We start from the raw sequence: 19,860 nt of genomic DNA on the forward strand, positions 1-19,860 counted from the left end.
ATTGAACCCGTGGACTCACCGTCTTGCCAGGCATGCATATACATCCCTCCCGGACCGGCTGGTAAGTGTCTATACGGTGGGCACGCGTGGAAATTTGCTGGACTCGTCATTGTAGGAGACGAGCAAGGCTTGATGGCCATGGATGTCGAAGAGGAGGACGACGGGTACGAGGCAAGGATGCGCGCGTACAACGCCGCTTGGCAGAAGTGTCTGAATCGTGTTCGGGTGAGTGTGTTCAATCTCAAGGGCGCCGTCCGTCGTCTTGAACAAGAGCTTAGAGCATCCTCAAAGCATTGAACGCTTCCGTTGTTGAGAACGTGGTGCAGCAAGTCTCTGGCGCATACGACGATGTTCTACCTGGGCTTCCCTACCCTGAACTTCCGGTTGTCCCACTCTACGGTACGTCTTTGTCCGATTACTGGAGAAATCATGTCTGATGCGGAGCTTGCGTAAGGGGCTACCAGCGCACTTTTGGACGATATAATGCACGGAATCGCAAATTCGCAGTCTGCGAAAAACGATGCCGATGGAACTCCAAGCCACCCCACGTTACAAGTTCATCTATATCCTCCCGAGTGCTCGAGCGTCACGAACATGATGCGAGCACTGGTAACAGGCTTCGTCGATAGGGAATGTGAGTGGCTCCCTCCGGCATTGCAATATTCGGAGACTGAGGTCAGAGCGCAGCTGGCAGCAAGCGTAAAGCCACCTCACTTGCGAGTTTCGATGTCAACCTCTTGCGCGCCTGGTACACAGCGCAAGATTCTCAACCCAGACTCGCCGTGTTCCTTCATGAGTTCGAAAAGTTTGACAAAGGCGTTGTCCAAGATGTGTTGTACATTTGCAGGTGCGTCTTCACGGACGATCCCCAGAACAACCGCTGACGCTTCCGATAGCATGCACATACCCTATCTGCCTCTAGTGTTCGTGCTCGGCATGGCCTCTCCTCCCACACCACCCTACCTACACTCAGCGTACCCAAGATCAACGCTCGCATTGCTCAGGGTTCAGCAGGTGTTGGCTCCCACCGGAGTGACGACTATCAAAGAGATACTGACGAGGGTATGCCTCACACCTCCAGTATTCCATATCTCAGCTGACGATTATCGGCACAGACTTTCTACGACGCCAACTTTGAGCCCGACATCATGCTTGGCCCTGGCGCCCTTGAATATATAGTTGACTTTGCTAACCGACATAGCGCGTCTCCAGACACCTTGCTGACCATGCTTCAGGTACTTGCGCGGATTGCTATGCAGTTGCATGAACTAACAAAGCACATTACAGCTTGCACACTTGAAGCACTTTGCCAATCCGCTCAGCATCTTCGTACACGATAACTTGCTTGGGCAGACGTCTACACACGACGCCGAACGCGTCTTAGGATCCTCGTCGGGCTTCAGTGCCCTCTCGGACGCCTTACACGCTCGCCTCCTCGCCTCGTCATCACAAAAACAGACCAATAATCGCCCCCAGACCATCACTCAACTTCTCGGCTCCGTGTCCACGGCGCGTGCGGCATTCCATAGGACTGCGCGTCGTATGCGAGTGGCGTTTGCAGTCGCACGCATAGCGGAACGTGTGGCTTCAGACGAGTCTCCGAACGCGCTGTTCAGCGGGGGAGGTGCAGAGGCGCGCGCAAACCGATTAGACGGTCTGGAGATGTTGGTCGGTGTTCAACGGAGCCGAGCGACTTCGCAGGTGCACTCTGTATGTACGGCCGTAAGGTGTGACTATAGAATTGTCGGCCCTTCACACCACTGACTTGCCCACAGGAAATTATCGGCCGCCAAGCTGTACACCTTAGTACAAGAGCTGCATACGTTCCTATATGGTCTTGAGAGTGCAGCGACCCGGAGGGACGAGGAAGATGCACGTCTTTGGATCGTCCAGACCCTCAACGAGTGTCCACAGGATATGGAGGACGCCCAAGATGATGACGCTCCACCGGTCCAGGACGCGACGGCCAAAGAGCTAGCGAAGAACGTCGGTGATTGGCTGGAGGGGTACATCCAGTAAGTGAAGTCAGAATCCTTGTGTAGCGATAGCTAAGTGAGTTGCGCCCACAGAGAGCGCCTAGTACGGCTGGAAGAGTGCACGCTCTGGGATATCTGGCACACAGGAGCATCCCCGTTCCCCTCGGAGCCCATCAACCCCGCACCCCGGCCTACCGTGATTGCTGCGCTGCTGCACCCGCACGACTTCATCCGGGCCCATGCCGGCCTCACGGGCACGGCAGGCCTAATCTCAAGCGGAGACGAGGACTCAAGCGGCGACCCGGCGTTGTGGGAGTTACCAGACACGAGCATCGCGTTCAGGCGATACGTCGAAGCCGGGCGCATGGTCAACGTGTTCGACTGGTTTGAGTCGTTCGCGGTTGTGCTCGACAACCAGCGCAAGCAGTTAAAAAGGCGCGCCGCTGCAGCAGCGCCGCCGACTCCTGCGCGTGTGAATGGCAGAGGGAAGCGAAGCCCCGTCAAAGGCAAGGGGCGCGCTGTGAACGGCAAGTCGAAGCCCGAGGAACACGAGGATGGGGAGGAGAGCTCGGACGAGTCGATGGACGAGGAGGAAGAGGAGCAGTGGAAGAACGAGGTGCAGGCGCGCTTCATTCGCGCGTTGCACGAGCTGGATTATATGGGCTTCGTGAAGCATACGGGAAGGAAGCCTGACCATGTTATCCGCACGATCTATGATGTTCCTGACTAGCGTTTTGTGCTCGGTCTATGTTGCTTGTAAGTAGGTACTCTCCGTATGTCCTTATTCTTTTTTTTCACTTACGTGGCGTATCAGATACATCTCCAGAACGCAAACTTGCACTATAAATTTTTGCGCTGACCTCTTGAACGACAGAGGTTCATGAAGGCTAAAACTTGAGGCTGATACATCAGACGCCCAAGAATCGCCCGATTTTCCGGACCGTGCCGTACTCTACAACTTGCACCGTAACTTATAAGTAAGCATAACTGTGCTGCGCACACTATCGTCCTCGACCATCTTGGTTTTCTCTTGTGATCTTGGGGGACGATTTGAGAGGGCACAGTCTCTACTTGAAGATTGGGGAAGCAACACAGGTTAGATGGCTAGCATCGTAAACCGTCCACATCACTGAAATGACTCATACCATCCATCACAGCTCGCTATAGTTCTAGTCGTCTTGGGGCATTCATCTGTGGTTAAACTAGAAGACAGTTATGGATATCGAGGCGTAAGTCACTCCCCTAGATACCTGAGAGTCATTCCAAGCTAATGCGATGCTCGTCTAGGTTCCGCAAAGCTGGCTATCAAGCCATTGATAGAATCTGCGACTACTACGCTTCCTTGCAAGAGCGTCCGGTTGTCTCTCAGGTCCAGCCAGGGTACTTATTGGATGCTCTTCCATGTGAGCCTGCCGCTAGTCGGTGCTTAGAGCGATATGCTTACTCCTCATAGCGAGTGCGCCGGAGCACGGAGAGCAGTTCGACTTGATCGCCGATGACTTCCAGAAGCTGATCCTTCCAGGTGGGACGATATCTCGCATGGCACACTCGAGTCTATAGCTCACCGCTGTGCAGGTATCACGCACTGGCAACACCCGAACTTCTTCGCGTACTTCCCCACGGCCAGTACGTTCGAGGGTCTGCTGGGAGATCTCTACTCTTCAAGCGTGGCGAACCCCACGTTCAGTGCAAGTTCTTTTTGGTCAATGGAAAAGGAGCCACGCTCACATCCGTCCAGTGGCTTGCCAGTCCCGCCTGCACAGAGCTGGAACAGGTCGTCATGGACTGGAGCGCGAAGCTCTTCGGGCTCGGCGACCAGTTCCAGAACCACTCCGGGGTCGGTGGAGGTGTTATCCAAGTAACTCGTTCATCTCTCGCCGCCATGAGCTGTGCGCTAACTCGCCACAGACGACCGCCTCAGAGGGACTCATCGTCATCTGCGTGGCGGCACGGGCCAGGTACTTACGCCAGAACCCAGACGCGAAGCTCGAGGACCTCGTCATCTACACCACGACCCAGACACACTCGTTGGGCGTGAAGGCTGGTCTGGTGCTCGGTCTGCAAGTCCGTGCGCTCGAGGTGAAGAAAGAGAACGAGTATGGACTCAGAGGCGAAGACTTGCGTGCGGCGTTGGAAGAGGACCATGCCCGCGGAAAACGGCCTTTCATCGTCGGTGAGTCCGTGGTGGAACGTTCTCTAACTAAAGTCTAGGTAGCTGATGGGGGACACAGTCGCAACGGTCGGAACGACCAACTCGGGCGCGATCGATTACCTTGAAGAGATCGGCGAAGTCCGTGAGTATCGCTGTCCACTCATCACTGACACATTTCCAAGTCGTAAACCAACCTTCCTCAGTGAAGGCATACCCGTCCATCTGGTACCACGTCGATGCGGCCTGGGCAGGCGTCGCTCTCGCATGCCCGGAGTTCAGGCCCCTGGAAAAGCTCGATGCGATCAACCAGTACGCAGAGTCGTTCTGCACTAACTTCCATAAGGTATGGACGATCTATCCGCATCGCGGTACTCGAACTGACATGTGCATATGCGCAAGTGGGGCCTGGTGAACTTCGATGCGTCCGGCCTCTGGGTGCGCAACAGGAGGGACCTAATCGACGCGCTGGACGTTACGCCCGAATATCTGAGAACGAAGCAGCATGATGCTGGTCCGTCGGTGCATCTAATGTTTACTTCTGCGCAAACACTGAGACGGTTGGGTTCTTTAGGTCTCGTCGTCGACTACAGGAACTGGCATCTAGGCCTAGGGCGCCGCTTCCGCTCGCTCAAGATCTGGTTTGTCCTTCGCAGCTACGGCGTCGAGGGCTTCCAGGCGCACATCCGCAAGGTCTACGCCATCCCTTCACCTGCTGTGCCTCGCTCACCTATCTTTTCCTAGGGTGTCGAGCTTAACAAGCACTTCGTCTCGCTCGTGCGCGCGTCCCCCGATTTCGAGCTAGTCACAACGCCCTCTCTCGCGCTCTCTGTCTTCCGCCTCAGGCTTCCCTCCACCTCGACTTTGTCACCGGACAGCGCCGAGGGCCTCGCAGCGCTGAATGACCTGAACCGCGCGCTCAACCTGCGCTTGTCCGTCGACAACGACAAGATCTTCATCACGCAGACGATGCTGAACGGCATGATATGCCTGCGCTTCGCCATCGGCGCGCAGAGGACTGAGAAGGAGCACGTTGACCGTGCGTGGGACTTGATTAAGCAATGCGCGACGGAGATGGTTGGGGAATGGACCAAGAACCACCAAGTATAGGTTTCCCGCATAAAGCCAGGGCATAGAATTCAAGGGACAACATATGACCACATGGCTACATCTCCCGCTGCGATTTTCAACTGCTGGCGGTGTATCTAGTGACCGTCCGGCAGCCGAGCCAAGAGACAAAAGCTACTGACCAACGACGTCTCCAGCGTGTACGTGAACGTGAACGACGTGGGCTGTAGGCGGTGCGGGCCCTCTCTATTCCTGGCCACGAGAAGTGGACAGGTCTGGGGGGCAGTAATTGCAAAGTCTTTAGGAGTGGGAGAGTGGGGCCTCCGCTCTCGAGAAGCGTTTCAGGTGTCAATATGTGGTATGTGGTGTGCACGGGTTTGGCATGTGGTTGCGGGTGCGTTTAATGTTCGATGCGGTTGGGCCAATAACGGGGAGAGTATGGTGTTCGGGCTTGGTTGTGGTGAGAACTGTGAGAACTATGCGATCTAGAAATGGTATGGTTTACGGAGTAGAGCGGCTGTAGCAGGCGGACCAAAAAGATAAGATTCTCGAAGGAGTTACAGGGGGGTTTCGAACCAGGGGTGGGCTGTTTATTACGGCACAGCCGGTCATGCGTTTCATCCATTACACTAAGTGGACTATGTATTCGAAAGATTATATGTATGATTCATCCTCATTCTCATGACTGCTCATTTTCGTAGTAGGTGTCGGGAGGTTCGTTTGGAGGGTGCGTTCGATGTGCAGTCGTATATCAGAGTGGGAAGTATGTAGTGGTGGTATGAATTTTTATTTCGGTGGGAGGGTTTGTTAGGTTAGATGAATTGTTGCAGGCCCATGTTGGTGTGGTATTGAGTGCGAGTGTCGTGGTCGCATTGTACGAGTCTGAGTAGCTCTTGTCGGAGTTCTTGTGAGATGCGGTTTTCGATCTTCTTTCGTTTGAAAGGGTGAAGGATTGCAAGCCCCTCCATAGTTCGTACTCGGGAGAGCATGACGTAAACGCCCTGATGGCTGAGAGCGCTGTCGGGGTCGACGATGGCGACGTCGAGGCTGCGCCCTTGTCCTTTGTAGTCTGTGAATGCGTACGCTGGCAAGAGGGGAGGTTGCAAGCGGGTAACTTGGATTGTCCGGGCCTTCGTGGTAGCCGTCTTGGGTGTGATTTGCCATGAGAACGTCGTTGAGACGGGGAAAATTGGGATAATGTCGTTATGGTCGGGCCCGAAGTATTGACCTGCGCCAGGAATGTGAACATAGACGACGGTTAGGATCCGTACGCCGTCTTCTTCGACGTATTTGATGTCCCGGACGGTGCCGATCGCCCCGTTGACTACCTTGCATGTGAATGCGACGTTCTCTTGTACCATGACTTTCATTCCTGGAAAGAGTGGCAGTCGTCCTAGGACGTCGTTTGTTACAGAGGTAGGAAGGTCCCACAGCGTTCTGCGGTCGGTAGGTGTGAGGGACGCATTTCGGATGCGGTCGCGAGAGTGGTAGAGATGTACTTCGGCGTGCATGGATGTGGCGTGGTGATGTAGCAGTCGGTCGTTGAGTGGGTCGCGGAGGCTTTTCAGTCCCACGATGATTGGTGCGTTCCGAAATCGGGCGGCGGTCTCGGAATCGAAATTCTGGATGAGCCGTGTTTGAAGTGCGCCGTAGTCGTCTGCTATGTTGGCAGCTCGGGCTTCGCCACTGTGCCCTTGGCGTACGCGTGCGAGGAGTTCGGCGTATGACGCATCTTGGCGTTGTCGTTGGTTCGTTTGAAGGATGATGGTTATTCGAGTGATGAGGCGCCAGAGGTAGATGCCTTTCAAGGCGCTTACCCCGCGGTTGTTCTGTGTGTCTGCGTCTGTCAATGCGGGGTTGTTAGTGAAGTGGTGGCTGTAGAGACATGGCCCTCCGACTGGTTTGAGTTGGCCGAAATCGCCGAGGAAGATGATGTTCATTCCGCCAAATGGAATGTCTTCGGCGAGGGTTGACGTCCCTTTGGCGTGTTGGAGGCGCATGGAGATCTCGGATAGGAAAGGCGCACTTATCATCGATACTTCGTCAATGATGAAGTATAGTACGCCAGCCCATAATACTACAAGCGGTTGAAGATCTGTCTGGTTTTTCTGCGGTAACATGAGGAGTGAGTGCACGGTATATCCACCGATGAGGATGGCGGCGGCACCGGTAGGGGCGCCGACCATGATTTCGTGTCCGCGGCCGAGCAGTTGAAATAGACGGAGAATTGCTTTTACTACGTAGGACTTCCCTGTTCCGCCGACTCCTGCGATGTACATCAGTAGTTGGGGACCTCCGAAACATACGTGACGTGCGACGATGTTGAAGGCGCGGAGTTGTTCGGCATTGGAACCTAGGTTGAATTCGAGGATGACTTGTCTGATAACGCCATGGAGCGCATCGGAAGTGGCTGGGTCGTTTGTTGTGATGGTGTTGGTGGGTGCACTATGGGGTTGGTGGGGGCCGTGGATGTTTGTGATATCGATGGAGGGGTTGCGAGCGAGTCCGAATGAGTGATATGGGGGGCGTTGTGAGGACGATGCAGGGGGGGCGGGCGGAGGTGGAGGTGAGGGGCGACGTTTGCGTTTGAGCTTGTTCATAGTAGTGTATTCGCTCGCGATGCGAGAGGTGTCCTGGTCTTGTACTTGTGACGCTTCGCCAAATTGTTGGCTGGGTGTAGTCGGGAAGGGAGCCTCAAAACATCTGTCAAGACCGACCCTCGCAGGTCTGGAGATGAGGTCGTCGATGGTGACCAGGGTTGTGCGCGGTTGTATGTCCGGAGTAGGTGCATCAAGCTCCAGACCTGTAGGGTAGTCAGCGAGGGGACTTGGGTTTATGTTGGGCGCAGTATCTTGGTTGGCGTGGGGGTTTGGAGGGGTGGATGTCGTCGCCTGTTGTGCGGTTGTCGTACTGTGTCTTGCATGATGATCCTTATCGCGTGCGTCTTTACATTCTGATAGGACGGTCATGTTGTCGATAATCGATCTATGTAGAGGGTTGATGTGAGGAGCGTGGCGTTGGTACGCTTCTGTCCAAGTTTCATGCGGATATTTCAAGTCTGCGGGGGATCTCCAGGGAACAAAGAGCGTTAGTAGGGTCCGCGCGCGTACTTCTTGTTCTTCCGCCGAACAGTCGTCGCGTGGCAGGCGGTTATTGAGGATGACGGGGATGAGCCAACTTACTCGTTTTCGTAAGACGTGAGTTGTATGTTGAGGGTGTGATGGGATGAAGGTTCCCCGTTCCTGTTGCGGTCGGCCTCGTGTTGGTTGGTCGGCGGTGAGAGGCTGTGCGCGCCTGTTGAGTCGGCGGGACTCTGCAGTGCAGGTGACTTTTTCGGTCATTCCTGTGTGCTGGTAGAGAGCCATAGACGAGAAGGGTGCGGAGGTGGGTCGTAACAAGTAGTCTTGTTGTTGTGTCATTGCAGATATCGAGCCGGGAGTCAGCGCAAGAGTCACGGTGTTGTCGTTGTCGGGTTCTGAGGGTGTGATGTTAGCGATCGGCGGCGGGGATTCATGCAGAGTTAGGGGCGGGACATAGGTGTCCGGGTGAGATGGGTGGATGTGGATTGTTTCTGTGGGGGACGATTGTGAAGGCGCCAGTCGTGAGATTGAGAGCGAAGGGTTAGGATACCAGTATTGGAGGACGAGGCGTTCGAAGACGTGGTAATGTAGAAGTCGATAACGGTGGCTAGTGTAGTGGTCGCCGCCGCCTACGAGATAGCTCATTACTTGGGCATGGGAAATTTCCTGGCGTGCGAGCATGCTATTGACTAGTATAGTGAGTGCGCCGCTATCTTCGCGAGGTGTCCATTGTTGTACGGCTTTGTACTTGGTGTCGGTTCGTTCGATAGCGTAGAGAAGAGCGGCGAGGCCGAGGTGTGCGGGAATCGATGCTTTGGTGATGTAGTCGGTTATGTAGTAGATAAGTGCCTTCGCGCCTTCGCCGGATCCAATGTGCTTGATGTCCATATTGGCTTGCATGAGGAAGATGACTAGGTCGTTGTATGAGGAGATCCACGGGTGCAGTCTTCGTAGCTGGATGGACAGTGTGTCTGGATCGAGGGAGGTGTTTGGTCGGGTCGAGCCGTCTATTCTCATGCGACAATTGCTGTCTATGCGAGGTTGATTGCGTCGGAGGTATTTCCAACAAGTTTCGGTATGGTCGTGCCAGTTGAAGTGGTGGACTAACTGGTTTACTAGGTCGTTGTACTGTTCCCTAAAGTCAGAGGGCATCAGTACGTTGATCTGCGGAAGGCGTCGTACGCCCGGATGGTCATGTGGTGCATGGTTGGAACGCCGTCGTGGGTGGGTTTGGGAGAGCGTATAAGCGTCAACGACGTTGGTGGTGCCTAGGGGTTCGCACCTGATCAAGGTCTCCAGCCAGGTGAACATTCGGCGTTGATAGTCTTCGTTATTGACCAACATGTCGTGCATTTTTTGAGGCGAGGGATGGTTTTTGATCCAAATAAGTATGTGACAGTGAAGTGTGCCGCGGGCTTGTGCTTCGACTGTTCCATAGTAAGCTGTGCAAGTGCCAAATAATCCTGGTTGAGCGCGACTGTGTCTGAGAATGAGAGATATGAAGTTGGATATCATCGTATGGAAAAACATGGCGCATGCTCCGGGGTTACGTGCGACAAGTAACTTGCGTCTCCATTCGGTGAGCTCTTCCCCTACCGTCGCATCTTCCAGGTTGATGCGGTCTCCAGTGTAAAGTCGAACAAGCGGATGATCGATGTCGGAGGGGTTGAGGGTGATGAAGAATGCTGGGGTGCCGTAGAAGTTGACTAGGGCTCGGATCTCGTTGCGCATCTTCAGCTTGTACCCAGAAGTACCCGGGATGTCGTGGAGGACTGCTCCGACGCTGTTGACAAGTGCAAGAAGGTCAGATTCGTCTGTGGTTTGCGGTTGGTAGTGTTTATCGTTGTCGTACTTCTGGATGAGCTGTTGGAGAACAAGTCTGTTAACTTGTAGTAAGCGTGACACAATTCTGCGTTGTTCAGACGCCTTTACCCTGAAGTTGATGGAGTCGCATACTGCTTTCTTTTGTAAAATGTTGAAGTAGACGAAGGCGAAGTCCGGATCACGTTCGAACGGGCTGTCTATGAGCTGTAGGAGATACGTCAGTTGTTCTTCCATCTTGATATGCTTTGGCCTGTCTGGATGGTGAAAACCGCCGATTCCCCATAGATCCAAGTGGGGGAACAACCATGTGAGGAGCGCTGGGTTGTGAAAGTCTGGAACGAAGGTGTCGCCTGCTTGCGATCGAATGAACATGCCTCCGTTCAGGCAATGAGACAGAGCGCGGAGTTTCATGTCCCGGTATGACACTGGTGATTTGTCGCCCGATGTATAGCCGACATTTTCCATTAGGAGAGGAGCGTCAGCTGGAAGGTCGTCAGTGACCTCGTTCCGACCTGTGTAATCTGCGGTAGTCGCACGGATAGCTGGGGTATCTGATATAAAGCCGATGTCCATGGCACATGGAATGGCCACGTCCCGATGGGAGTCCTCGGGGCCGAACAGCGCGTTGAGGTTGGTTGGACTGAACCCGAAGAACGTTTCGCCGTCGGGAATGTAGAACGGGTTTCGTGCGACCAGGAATGTGATGAGAGTTTGAATGATCGAACGGCAGACGAGAACAGGGCTCAGGCCTCCAATGGTGTCTTTTGTGGGTGGCGTTCTACCGACGAAGACGGCGCAGACGGTGTCGTGGATCACTGACGGGGAAGGGGGCAAAACTGCATTTAAGTGAGTGGAGTTCTGGGGCATGACGAGTACGTTTCCCCGTACGAAACGTTGCACGGTGGTGTGGGAGTCGTGTGAGTCAGTCGGATCGTCATTGCTGTTGTGTTTCGATCGTAGTTCTGTAAAACGGAAGGATATACGGCTCGCGCGAGCGCGTGATATTAGCAGGCGGTCAAATTGAGAACTGCGTTCGAATGCGTCCGAGACATGAGTGGGCAGCCTGTCGTGAGCGTAGTACAACCAGTTCGCAAGGCACAGACGAGGAGTAGATGATTTGTCGACTAGCTGACGGTAACAGTCTTTGCACATGTTGATGTCTGCAAGCTGCCAACGGTCTGTCATACCCTTCGGCTCGAGGAGTGCGCGGCTGTAGGTGTCGAAGGCGTACGAGGTTGGGAGCGTGTATGGAGGGAGTGCGTCATTCCTTAGTAGAGCCAAGTCGAACTGTTGAGGATGAACAGGTATTGCATCCTTCCGTATGACGCGCCGACCACAAGGACCACATGCAGTCTGTTGGAGGTTGTGGGTCGATATTGTCTCTTGCCATTCTCGGATAATAGAATGCCGTAAGGTTTCGTCTGCTATTTTCATGTATGAGTAATTGTCATCTTCCGCGCTTTGCTGGGGGTTGATTACGATGGAGGCGTTGGCAATCTGGTCCGGAGTACGTTCTTTGCTAAGGGTCGTGAACGAGACTACGTATGCCGGACACTGTTCTGTGCATATGTGGGACAAGAGTTTGTCGACCAGCGCCGCTCTGTTGTCTCTCGGAGACGTTGTGATGTTATGGACTTCGGCGAGTTGGCGGAGATGGTGCGGCCGCCACATAGTGTATAGAGAAAACAGCCTGTGAATAGAAGCGTTGCAGACAATATCGTCAGTAGTTAGGTTTGCAGGATCGAACAGAATCGGTGGGGTAATGGTTGTGACGGCCTTTATGGTGTACGCAACATCAAGCGTTAGCTCGTCTTCCGTACACCAATTTAGGACAATGTCTCCCCGGGTTGTTTGGGATACACGACCTGTGTAAGGATGTTAGTCGGGGAAATAGGCATAGAGGTAGTATGTTCCCGCCTATAATTGGCTCGTCTGGGTCGTTGTGGGCTGCAGACAGCCGTGCGCATATTTCTGGAATTACTAGTTACTATCACGTTTGGTTCGAGTAATGGATCACGTATCAGTGGTGTGCGCAAGGCAGGGGTTTCTCAGATCTGCAGCAGGGTGGACGCCATACATTAGTTGGTCTTCCTTTGTCGTCAATGACGTGCGATTGGAATACGAGATTTGGGCGTACTTAACCACGGTGTGGCGTCAGCTTGAAGCGATATCGTAGAGAGGTCGCGGGCGAGTTCGTCAAGGGCGTTCCTCCGGTTATTCGACATCTTCGTACAGAAGAGAGTATTGTTATGGGAGGAAAGGAGGGGATACGTCGTATGTCTGAGGCGGAGCGTGTGGGAGGTCCTTGTATTTCAGAAGGGTTTCTATGAGCACGTTCGGCGGTTTAGTCACCGAGTCGTCTCCTCTCGCTAGTCGCCGTACGGCGTTCCGTGTGTACGCGCGTGATGTTGCGTGGGGATGAAGGGGAGTTTTGGAAGGTACTCCTGAGAAGGTCAGGTGGAGTTTGTTGCGGTTCGATTACGTATGGGGTGATACGACGATGCCGGAGTGCGGAAAAGGGCCGCCATCCGTAGATTCGGTTAGTTTTTGACAAGTGTTTGGGGTCGAGATCGGTGGGGAGATGCTCAAGTCTCAGCTATTTAAGAATCTGGAAGATGTTGGCTGGCGGGGGCATACCTCACGCTGTTCACGATTATGGAGCCTATCCTTGTCCCGAATGTTTCGCGCTTTGTCTTGTTTCCTATCAAGTATCCGAAGGTAGGTTCTGACCGTTAGTCATATACGTATGACGTGGCTGACATGTTTAGGTGTGGAATATGTATAAGACGGCTCAAGCGTCGTTCTGGACGGCGGAAGAGATTACGAAGCTCAACGTGGACGTCGAACATTGGCAGGGCGCGTTGACGAATGATGAACGTACCTTCTTTTCTACCATCCTTGCGTTCTTTGCGGCATCCGACGGCATCGTGGTTGAAAACCTCGCGCAGCGTTTTTGTGCGGAGGTTCAGATTCCTGAGGCGAGGTGCTTTTACGGATTCCAGATGATGATGTGAGTCGTTTGTATTTGACATCAGGTACTTACTAAGCAGACAGTAGGGAGAATGTCCATTCCGAGACCTATAGCATGTTGCTGCGTGCTCTGGTGGACGATGAATCTGAGCAAGCTAGGCTTTTCTCTGCTATAGAGACTATGCCTACCGTCAAAGCGAAGGCCGATTGGTGCATTCGGTGGATCGAGTCGTCTTCGTCTTCGTTTGCCGTACGGCTCGTTGCGTTCGCGATCGTGGAAGGCATTTTTTTCTCGTCTTCGTTCGCAGCGATTTTCTGGGTTCGTAGCCGGGGACTCCTGCCGGCACTCAGTCAATCGAACGAGTTCATCGCGAGGGATGAGGGCCTGCATACATCCTTCGCATGCTTGTTGTACAGTCATCTCCACAACGGGCTCACTGCGGAGTTCATCACCTCCATGGTGATGGAGGCGGTTGACCTAGAGTATAACTTTTTCGAATGTGAGTAGTTCGTCTCGGTCAGCCGGTGCTACTTGCTTACTGTTGATCCTAGCTGCGTTACCGCGTCCTTTGGCCGGTATGAATGTCCAGCTGATGCGCGAGTATATTCAATATGTCGGGGACTTCCTTTTGGAGGGGCTCGGCGTACCGCCCTGCTACGGGAGTAGGAACCCGGTGAGGTCGTTGTGAATTCTGCGGTAGTGTATGCTTATTGACGGCATCTGTAGTTTGTGTTCATGGAAACTACGGTGGTCGGGTCACGAGCGAACTTTTTCGAGCGTCGTGTGAGTGAATATGTGGGAGCTTCGGTCCGTGGTGTATAGTTGCCTACGTACGATGATAGCTTTTCGTCTTAGTCTGTACGGACAATTTGGTCCGGTGGCACATGTCTTGATGTACGAATCTACGGCGAATGTAAGGGTCTGTAGTGATATGACGCGATGTGCATCGGTTACATGGAATACCTTTTATGCCTGCCGGCCGGTTTACAACTCGTTTAGGGTGATCGTCGGGCGAGATTTTGAGCAATATGGTGCAGTATGCAGGCAGGCCGCCGATAATGTGGTGGTGGTTGTAGTTATTCGGACCGACGTGGTACGATCTTCTGACAGCAGAATGACATTCATAAGACGGGGTTAGAAGCATGGATGAGGTAAAGGTCATACTTCGATAGTTCTGGGCGGGTCTCGGGCGACATACAGATAGAATTGTTTGCTAGAGTTGGTAAGGTTGAGGTCGTATGGTGATACAGCGGTAGTCGAAGATCGGTGGGGAAGCGGCGAACTCCTTAGAAGTGTGAGCATAGGTGCTTCCCTGCATGATGAATATTGATGACGTCCTGTGTGTTTGAGCAGAATACGACAGACCGGGACAGTGTGGGCCGTCTTCTCGTCTTCGATTGGAGTTGATACCGAACAGGGTTTTCGTTCGGAAGTTTCTGTCGGGTGTTGTTGTGTACTTGTAGTAAGCCTATTTCATGAGGCACATGATTCTGTTTGGTGTCGGTGGTCTGGGTACATATAATACGCCAATCAGATGATGGATGTACAGAGAGAATGTGTCCTCAACATCTACGTACTTATCGCGCAGCGGAACGACAGTCCGAAGTTGTCAATCGTTCAGAGTCAACTCAGCAGATGGAGAGGTCAGTCAGCGTACAAGATGGCGTCCTGCATTCTCTGATGGAAGCGTTATTCATACAGGGCGGATAGGATTCTCCCTCCAGATGACGAGGGTATGAGGGAGTCGGGTGATGCACCTCCTTCGTTGCAACCTGCTCGCAGCCCTTGGGAGATCGGCGGCGGCGACGGGATCGATCGTATTGAGCAATACATGGTTGTTGTCGTCGACGGCCACGAAGTAGGTCGTATTACATGTTCCAAACAAGAGTATACGTTGAATATGTTTTGGTAGTGGTTCTTCCGTATTGCGATATGGCTCGAGCGTACGGGCCGGGGTGGTTTCCGACCGACGGTCTTCGTGGATCTCATGAACGGGTCCGAAGCTGCAGCGGTGGAAAGTAGTCGGGGAATTATGTTGTACTTAGGAATGGAGCTTCAAGCATCTCTCGGCCGGGAGATGCAACGAGCTTTGCGGGCGCAGTTCGGAGAGCGTCGGGAGGATGGGGAAGACAATGTACAATAAGGGTTTTGACTGTAGACCGTATATGTTAGTAAAGGCTGCGGTATTGAGCAGTACAGGCGCCAAACGAGGCGCGTGACGGGTCGTGACCTTCAACCCTCCGCTAAGCCGCCTTCCTAAGCCACCCTCCCTCCTCAGAGCTCAGTCTTGCTGTCGTATCACTGTTCGCCAACTGATCGTTTGCAGAATGCGGAGGCGTTGGGCACTTTTGGGCTAGCCACGACATGCCCCACACTGATAGCTCACGGCGGACGCATTTGAGTCTTCTCCATCCCTGCTGTCTTCATCCTTCTGTCACCGCGTCGTTTCGGTCATCCTTGTCCTGATACCCCGGAATTGCGACGGACGACCGTACGCACTCTCCACATCGCTCCCATCGGCGGGCAAGAACAGCTTCTACTCTTGCAAACACTCGACGAAGCCTGAGACTGTCGATAAAAAGCCAGAGGATGCCGTCGCCGACGATTCGGACGGTAGTTGTTTTGATATCTGGGGGGGGGGGTTGCGCGTATTGTCTTGAATGACAAGATATGCACGATGTGTTTTGGGTGAGTTCGCAATTCTTATATGTAGTGCATCACAACGGTTCATGAAGTTCGACTCCATCGATTGGAACCGCGTCTCCTTCAAGTTCATGGTGCTGACGGCTTACTACACCAAGAAGGTCTTGCTTTCACTGCGCAAGATCGTCCACGAGGAGGACGAGAACATGTCTTTCTTTCGCTCGTATACAATTCCTGTCATGAGCAAACGCAAGCATGCCTTTTTCCAGGTGCTTGCGTGCGAAGTGTCGAATTTGTCCATTAACGGACCGTGATATTTTCTCTTCGAACCCATTCGATCCAGCGAAAACATATCAAATAGAATAACATACGTTATGTAGGGATACAGAAGCTAGTGTGTCATGGGACAATCGTGTGCGTAGAACGAATCCACATAGCGAGTTGAACAAAAAATTGATCGTCGAGCGATATTACTGGAAGGTTAAAGACTGGTCGCAACGGATACACGAGATGCGTTTGGCTTTAGTGCGGAAAGACATACATTACCGGATTCCGTTCCCATCATCCGGGTTGGTCGCGAACCGGCCCGAGCCATACCCAGATGTCCTGTCCGGGTTATTCGTGTATGCGGAGATGTAGTCGCACTGGTTTTCGTCGATACCTTGATAGTAGTGTGAGACAAGGCTATCTTGCTTGCCACCACCGGGAGGACCCATGTACGGCGTCGAAACCGACCGGATTCCCTGTTCCTGACGAGGTCAATGCCCAGGTTGCGAGGGATTCGGAGAGGTGGGTAACGGGCGTTTCTCGACGTTGAGCCGGCTCACATCAGCCAGACCCCCGCTGCTCATGTTCCGCGCAGCGGCAGCTTGCTGCAGCTTAATCGCCGCCGCCGAGATCGTACGCGACGCACCGCTCTGAAAGGACGTGTTCGAGCCCGTGGTTGCAGGCAAGTTGTAGATCGAGCTCGACTGCGGAGAGCCAGACGGCGTGCTCATGGGTGTCAGAAACAGAGTACCATTCGTATCCGTCGACGGGATGTTGAACGAAGGCCGCCGTTGGTTGCTACCGTTACTGACGGTCGGTGCCGCGGACGCAGGAGGAATAGCGTCTTACGTGGGGCCTCGTGAGGGAGGAGAGCCTTCCGACTGGTCTCGCTGACGCACGTAGATGCCTTCCAATTTTGGGCTCGTGGGGTGAGGCCCTGTGGGCGTTCGCATGTTGAGAGCAGGCAGTCTCTGATAGGTTGGAATCCCATAGTGTGGGCGGTTAAAGAAGGGGGATGGAGGCGGCTGCGATTGCGCGGGCGATTGTGGTGGGGAGCTTATCATCAGTGCGTCCAATTCTCTCGACACCTTGCGAGCAGCGGCTGCATTGAAGGAGTTCACGTCCATGGGGTCCAGGGTCGCAAGTGGGCTAGGGATTCTATCCTGGAGAGGCGGATTAGGAGGGGGATGTTCATAAGATGTCCCCTCGGGATGCGTCGGAGATGCAGGTCGCGACCGCAGGACTACCAGTAAAGCGTTGAGATATAAACTGGGCCAGCAAAAAATCAGTACGTACCTTCAGGAGAAGTCCGGCCGTTCTGGGAGTTGGGGAGGCCTTCATCCATGGGAGGAACGGGAACTCGTGTGAGAACCCTAGGCGGGGAACCAGTAGCAGCCTTCTCTTGCTCTTCATGTCTCTTCTGCAACTCCTCATCGACATCAGCCACTCCACCTAAATGAACCCGTCTGTCCCCTTCGTGAGGCAAAGACTCCGCAGATTCGTTTACGCCACTCGGAGACATGTACGCAAGCCCATCCTTCTCGTCTTCAAACGCAGATATCGGACAAGAGGTGGCCGTCTCCTGACGCAGATCTGGAGTGCGCAGAAACTCTTGTATGGCAGCGGGGGGACGTGAAAGTGCAGCGGCCGCAGGAAGACTCTAATCATGCGACGGAGTGTACATGAGCGGTGGAGGTGAGTACCTTTGCGGCCCGAAATCAGGTCCATTCTTGGTATCTCGAGGAGGGACCGGAGGTTGTGCATTGAAACGACTCGAGCTGGCACCAGCGGAGGATCCGTCAAGCGAGTAGTGGCCGAGAGCCTGAACGACACTGGAAGAGAATGAATTGTCGCCCGGGTGGTCAATCTCGATAGACGGAGCACGATCGCCCTCGGTCATTGGGGGTGATGAGATGTAGGGGTTTGTTGAAATGTTGCTGCCTTGCGTGGGTCCTCGCTGGGGACGAGGGCCAAGGGCCTTGACAGGAAACGTAAGCAAAACGCGCTCCGCGAGGGCTGGCAACCCTCTCTCGTTCAGCGGCGGTCAAGGAATTGGTTTGGTTGGGCTGTGGGCTGAAGCCAAACTCGCTGACGGACCGATCGAACGAAGGTTGAGGCATCTGGTCCGTGCTAGCGAGGAATGCTAAGATGTTGAACCCGGTCTCCTGCGGATATGGAAGACCAGCATACACGGGACCGGGAGAGGATGGTGAGACAAGCGAAAGTGGGCCTTGTCCGTTGGCTGACATCATGGACATGCGGCGCTGCTGGAACGAAGGCACGGCGGGAAGCTCCGACCCACGCAACGCTCGGATGGTCCGTTGTGTGGCGTTTGGATTAGGCTCGGGAGAGTAGACAATCTGCGAGACTGAGGGTGCGGTTTCAGCCATGAGGAACTCAGTCCGGACATGACCTGTGTAGTAGGGTCGCGGAAGTCCAGGTTGGGTTGGTTCCATGGGAATTTACTACAAGGGGGTCGGTACATGCGGTTGAAAGATGGTAGAAGAGGCGTACTGATATGACAAGTTTTCCCAATTCACCCGCGACCTAATCACCAACGTTGAGCACTACTATGGAATGGGGGATGATCATCCCAATTCAGCACTCACCGTGCCTTTCTCGCAACATTCGAGCAAACCACCGAACTTCCAGCGTATCTACGGACGCACACCTGAACGCTTGAAATCGCCCAGGCCGGCTTCCTCCCTAGCAATGTCCGCATCCGTCTGCCGAATCTCGTCACGAAGCGTATTGAGGAGGTTCGTCAGTTGTTGCAAGTTGTTGTTCTCTGGGTTCATTTGTCTCGTCGTTTGAGTTCATCGAGGTTCTCTTCGCGGGTTCGAACAGCTTTCATCTGTTCACAAATCGCCCCTTTATAATTCGCAAGTACGCAAAGTGCGTTGGCGAAGTGCAAGAGGAGAGCATTCGAGGCGGCGAGAGTATCCTACAAGAGGTTCAGGCTTCGTCTGAGCTCGGTGTAATACAAATACTCACTGCAAGGTCCTCTCCCTCGCCCTGTCCGCATAGGCTCAACGCGTCTGATGCTCGTGCAAAATCCCCGCTCAACATTTGCAACCTGCTCGTATCAAGCCTGCGGTCAGAATGCTGTTGAATTTGAAAGCAAGTGAATTGCAATACGTACGAGTGGAAGTTCGCCTTTTCAACGATTATGAGGTGCTGGAGAGCCCAGAGATCCTACTTGCCACCGACCCGTGGCAGTCCAGGTACGGTCGTGTTGTGCGCGATCTTGCGTCCTGCGTTTTTGAACATGTCGTCGCTGGTCGTGTTGTGTGGAAGTCGAGTGTCGAGACGGATCGTGTCGTCGGTGCGTAGCTAAGTTATATGCAGCCTGCTGCGCAGAAGGAGGTCGGAACAGAGAAGTGGCCTCACAGGACAGCCATACTCAGCGCCACGGCGCCTCTGACCTCATCGACATAGGCGACCGGTTGTGCCCGCTATAAGATCAATTGTCTCAGGTACGCCATATGTCGTTCGCGTGACAACGTACACCCTTATGGAGGGAATGCATATAATCCATATGTGCGGAGGTAGTCATAAGAGCATACGACCATGTAAAAACATGCAAATAACGGAGACATTACACTGATCAGCTGAGCTAGTACGCTACATGACGCCAAGGCGGGACTGATACTACCTACATACATGGGAGGAGTGATGGTATTTATGATACATCAATGTGCGGAAAGCGGAGCAGTGCACAAGCCATATGAAAGGCAGGCCAACAAAAAGGACTGCGAGAAACGAGCGGCAAGGTGCTCGAACGTTTCTGCCACGTGAAATCCAAAGAGCAAGAGATGCCAGATAGCGACCAAGGTCTGGCAAGAACCGGCTTGTCAGCATGTAGCAGACCAGCTCACACTA

General features: G+C 53.7%; 6 protein-coding genes across 6 annotated transcripts; 3 read left to right on the plus strand and 3 right to left on the minus strand.

Moving 5' to 3' along the window:
- Positions 1 to 177: 177 nt before the first annotated feature.
- L226DRAFT_469917 (uncharacterized protein) lies at positions 178 to 2,706 on the plus strand (the record flags this gene model as incomplete). Its single annotated transcript, XM_067676264.1, has 9 exons — positions 178 to 225; positions 279 to 409; positions 465 to 638; positions 695 to 835; positions 897 to 1,062; positions 1,116 to 1,235; positions 1,303 to 1,727; positions 1,776 to 2,015; positions 2,070 to 2,706. 9 exons carry the CDS (start codon positions 178 to 180, stop codon positions 2,704 to 2,706), a joined length of 2,082 nt encoding a protein of 693 aa, XP_067531097.1.
- Positions 2,707 to 2,948: 242 nt separating this feature from the next.
- On the plus strand, positions 2,949 to 5,645 carry L226DRAFT_492786 (uncharacterized protein). The gene is made up of 12 exons (XM_067677402.1): positions 2,949 to 3,071; positions 3,134 to 3,205; positions 3,264 to 3,379; positions 3,430 to 3,498; positions 3,552 to 3,664; positions 3,715 to 3,834; positions 3,885 to 4,149; positions 4,208 to 4,270; positions 4,332 to 4,471; positions 4,528 to 4,639; positions 4,700 to 4,818; positions 4,870 to 5,645. Exons 2-12 carry the CDS (start codon positions 3,192 to 3,194, stop codon positions 5,233 to 5,235), a joined length of 1,497 nt encoding a protein of 498 aa, XP_067531098.1. The 5' UTR covers positions 2,949 to 3,071; positions 3,134 to 3,191; the 3' UTR covers positions 5,236 to 5,645.
- A 2,481-nt stretch (positions 5,646 to 8,126) lies between these two features.
- On the minus strand, positions 8,127 to 8,414 carry L226DRAFT_438064 (uncharacterized protein; the record flags this gene model as incomplete). Its single annotated transcript, XM_067674785.1, has 1 exon — positions 8,127 to 8,414. A coding segment is annotated over one exon (288 nt), but the record flags the coding sequence as incomplete, so codon positions are not given.
- A 1,311-nt stretch (positions 8,415 to 9,725) lies between these two features.
- On the minus strand, positions 9,726 to 11,768 carry L226DRAFT_469967 (uncharacterized protein; the record flags this gene model as incomplete). The annotated part of the gene is made up of 1 exon (XM_067676271.1): positions 9,726 to 11,768. A coding segment is annotated over one exon (2,043 nt), but the record flags the coding sequence as incomplete, so codon positions are not given.
- Positions 11,769 to 12,752: 984 nt separating this feature from the next.
- Positions 12,753 to 13,890, plus strand: L226DRAFT_469992 (putative ribonucleoside-diphosphate reductase small chain B; the record flags this gene model as incomplete). Its single annotated transcript, XM_067676272.1, has 5 exons — positions 12,753 to 12,815; positions 12,866 to 13,107; positions 13,155 to 13,567; positions 13,620 to 13,741; positions 13,795 to 13,890. The coding sequence occupies 5 exons, from the start codon at positions 12,753 to 12,755 to the stop codon at positions 13,888 to 13,890; spliced, it is 936 nt and encodes a 311-aa protein (XP_067531101.1).
- Positions 13,891 to 16,053: 2,163 nt separating this feature from the next.
- L226DRAFT_538803 (uncharacterized protein) lies at positions 16,054 to 19,341 on the minus strand. Its single transcript, XM_067681562.1, has 11 exons — positions 19,207 to 19,341; positions 19,121 to 19,173; positions 18,973 to 19,054; positions 18,824 to 18,922; positions 18,650 to 18,764; positions 18,003 to 18,391; positions 17,661 to 17,956; positions 17,275 to 17,636; positions 16,828 to 17,221; positions 16,524 to 16,785; positions 16,054 to 16,460 (listed from the first exon to the last, which is right to left on the minus strand). Exons 1-11 carry the CDS (start codon positions 19,246 to 19,248, stop codon positions 16,254 to 16,256), a joined length of 2,301 nt encoding a protein of 766 aa, XP_067531102.1. The 5' UTR covers positions 19,249 to 19,341; the 3' UTR covers positions 16,054 to 16,253.
- Between the last annotated feature and the right edge of the window lie 519 nt (positions 19,342 to 19,860).

The sequence above is a fragment of the Lentinus tigrinus genome (genome assembly GCF_003813185.1).
Source record: "Lentinus tigrinus ALCF2SS1-7 unplaced genomic scaffold L226scaffold_36, whole genome shotgun sequence".
NCBI classification, from domain to species: Eukaryota; Fungi; Basidiomycota; class Agaricomycetes; order Polyporales; family Polyporaceae; genus Lentinus; species Lentinus tigrinus.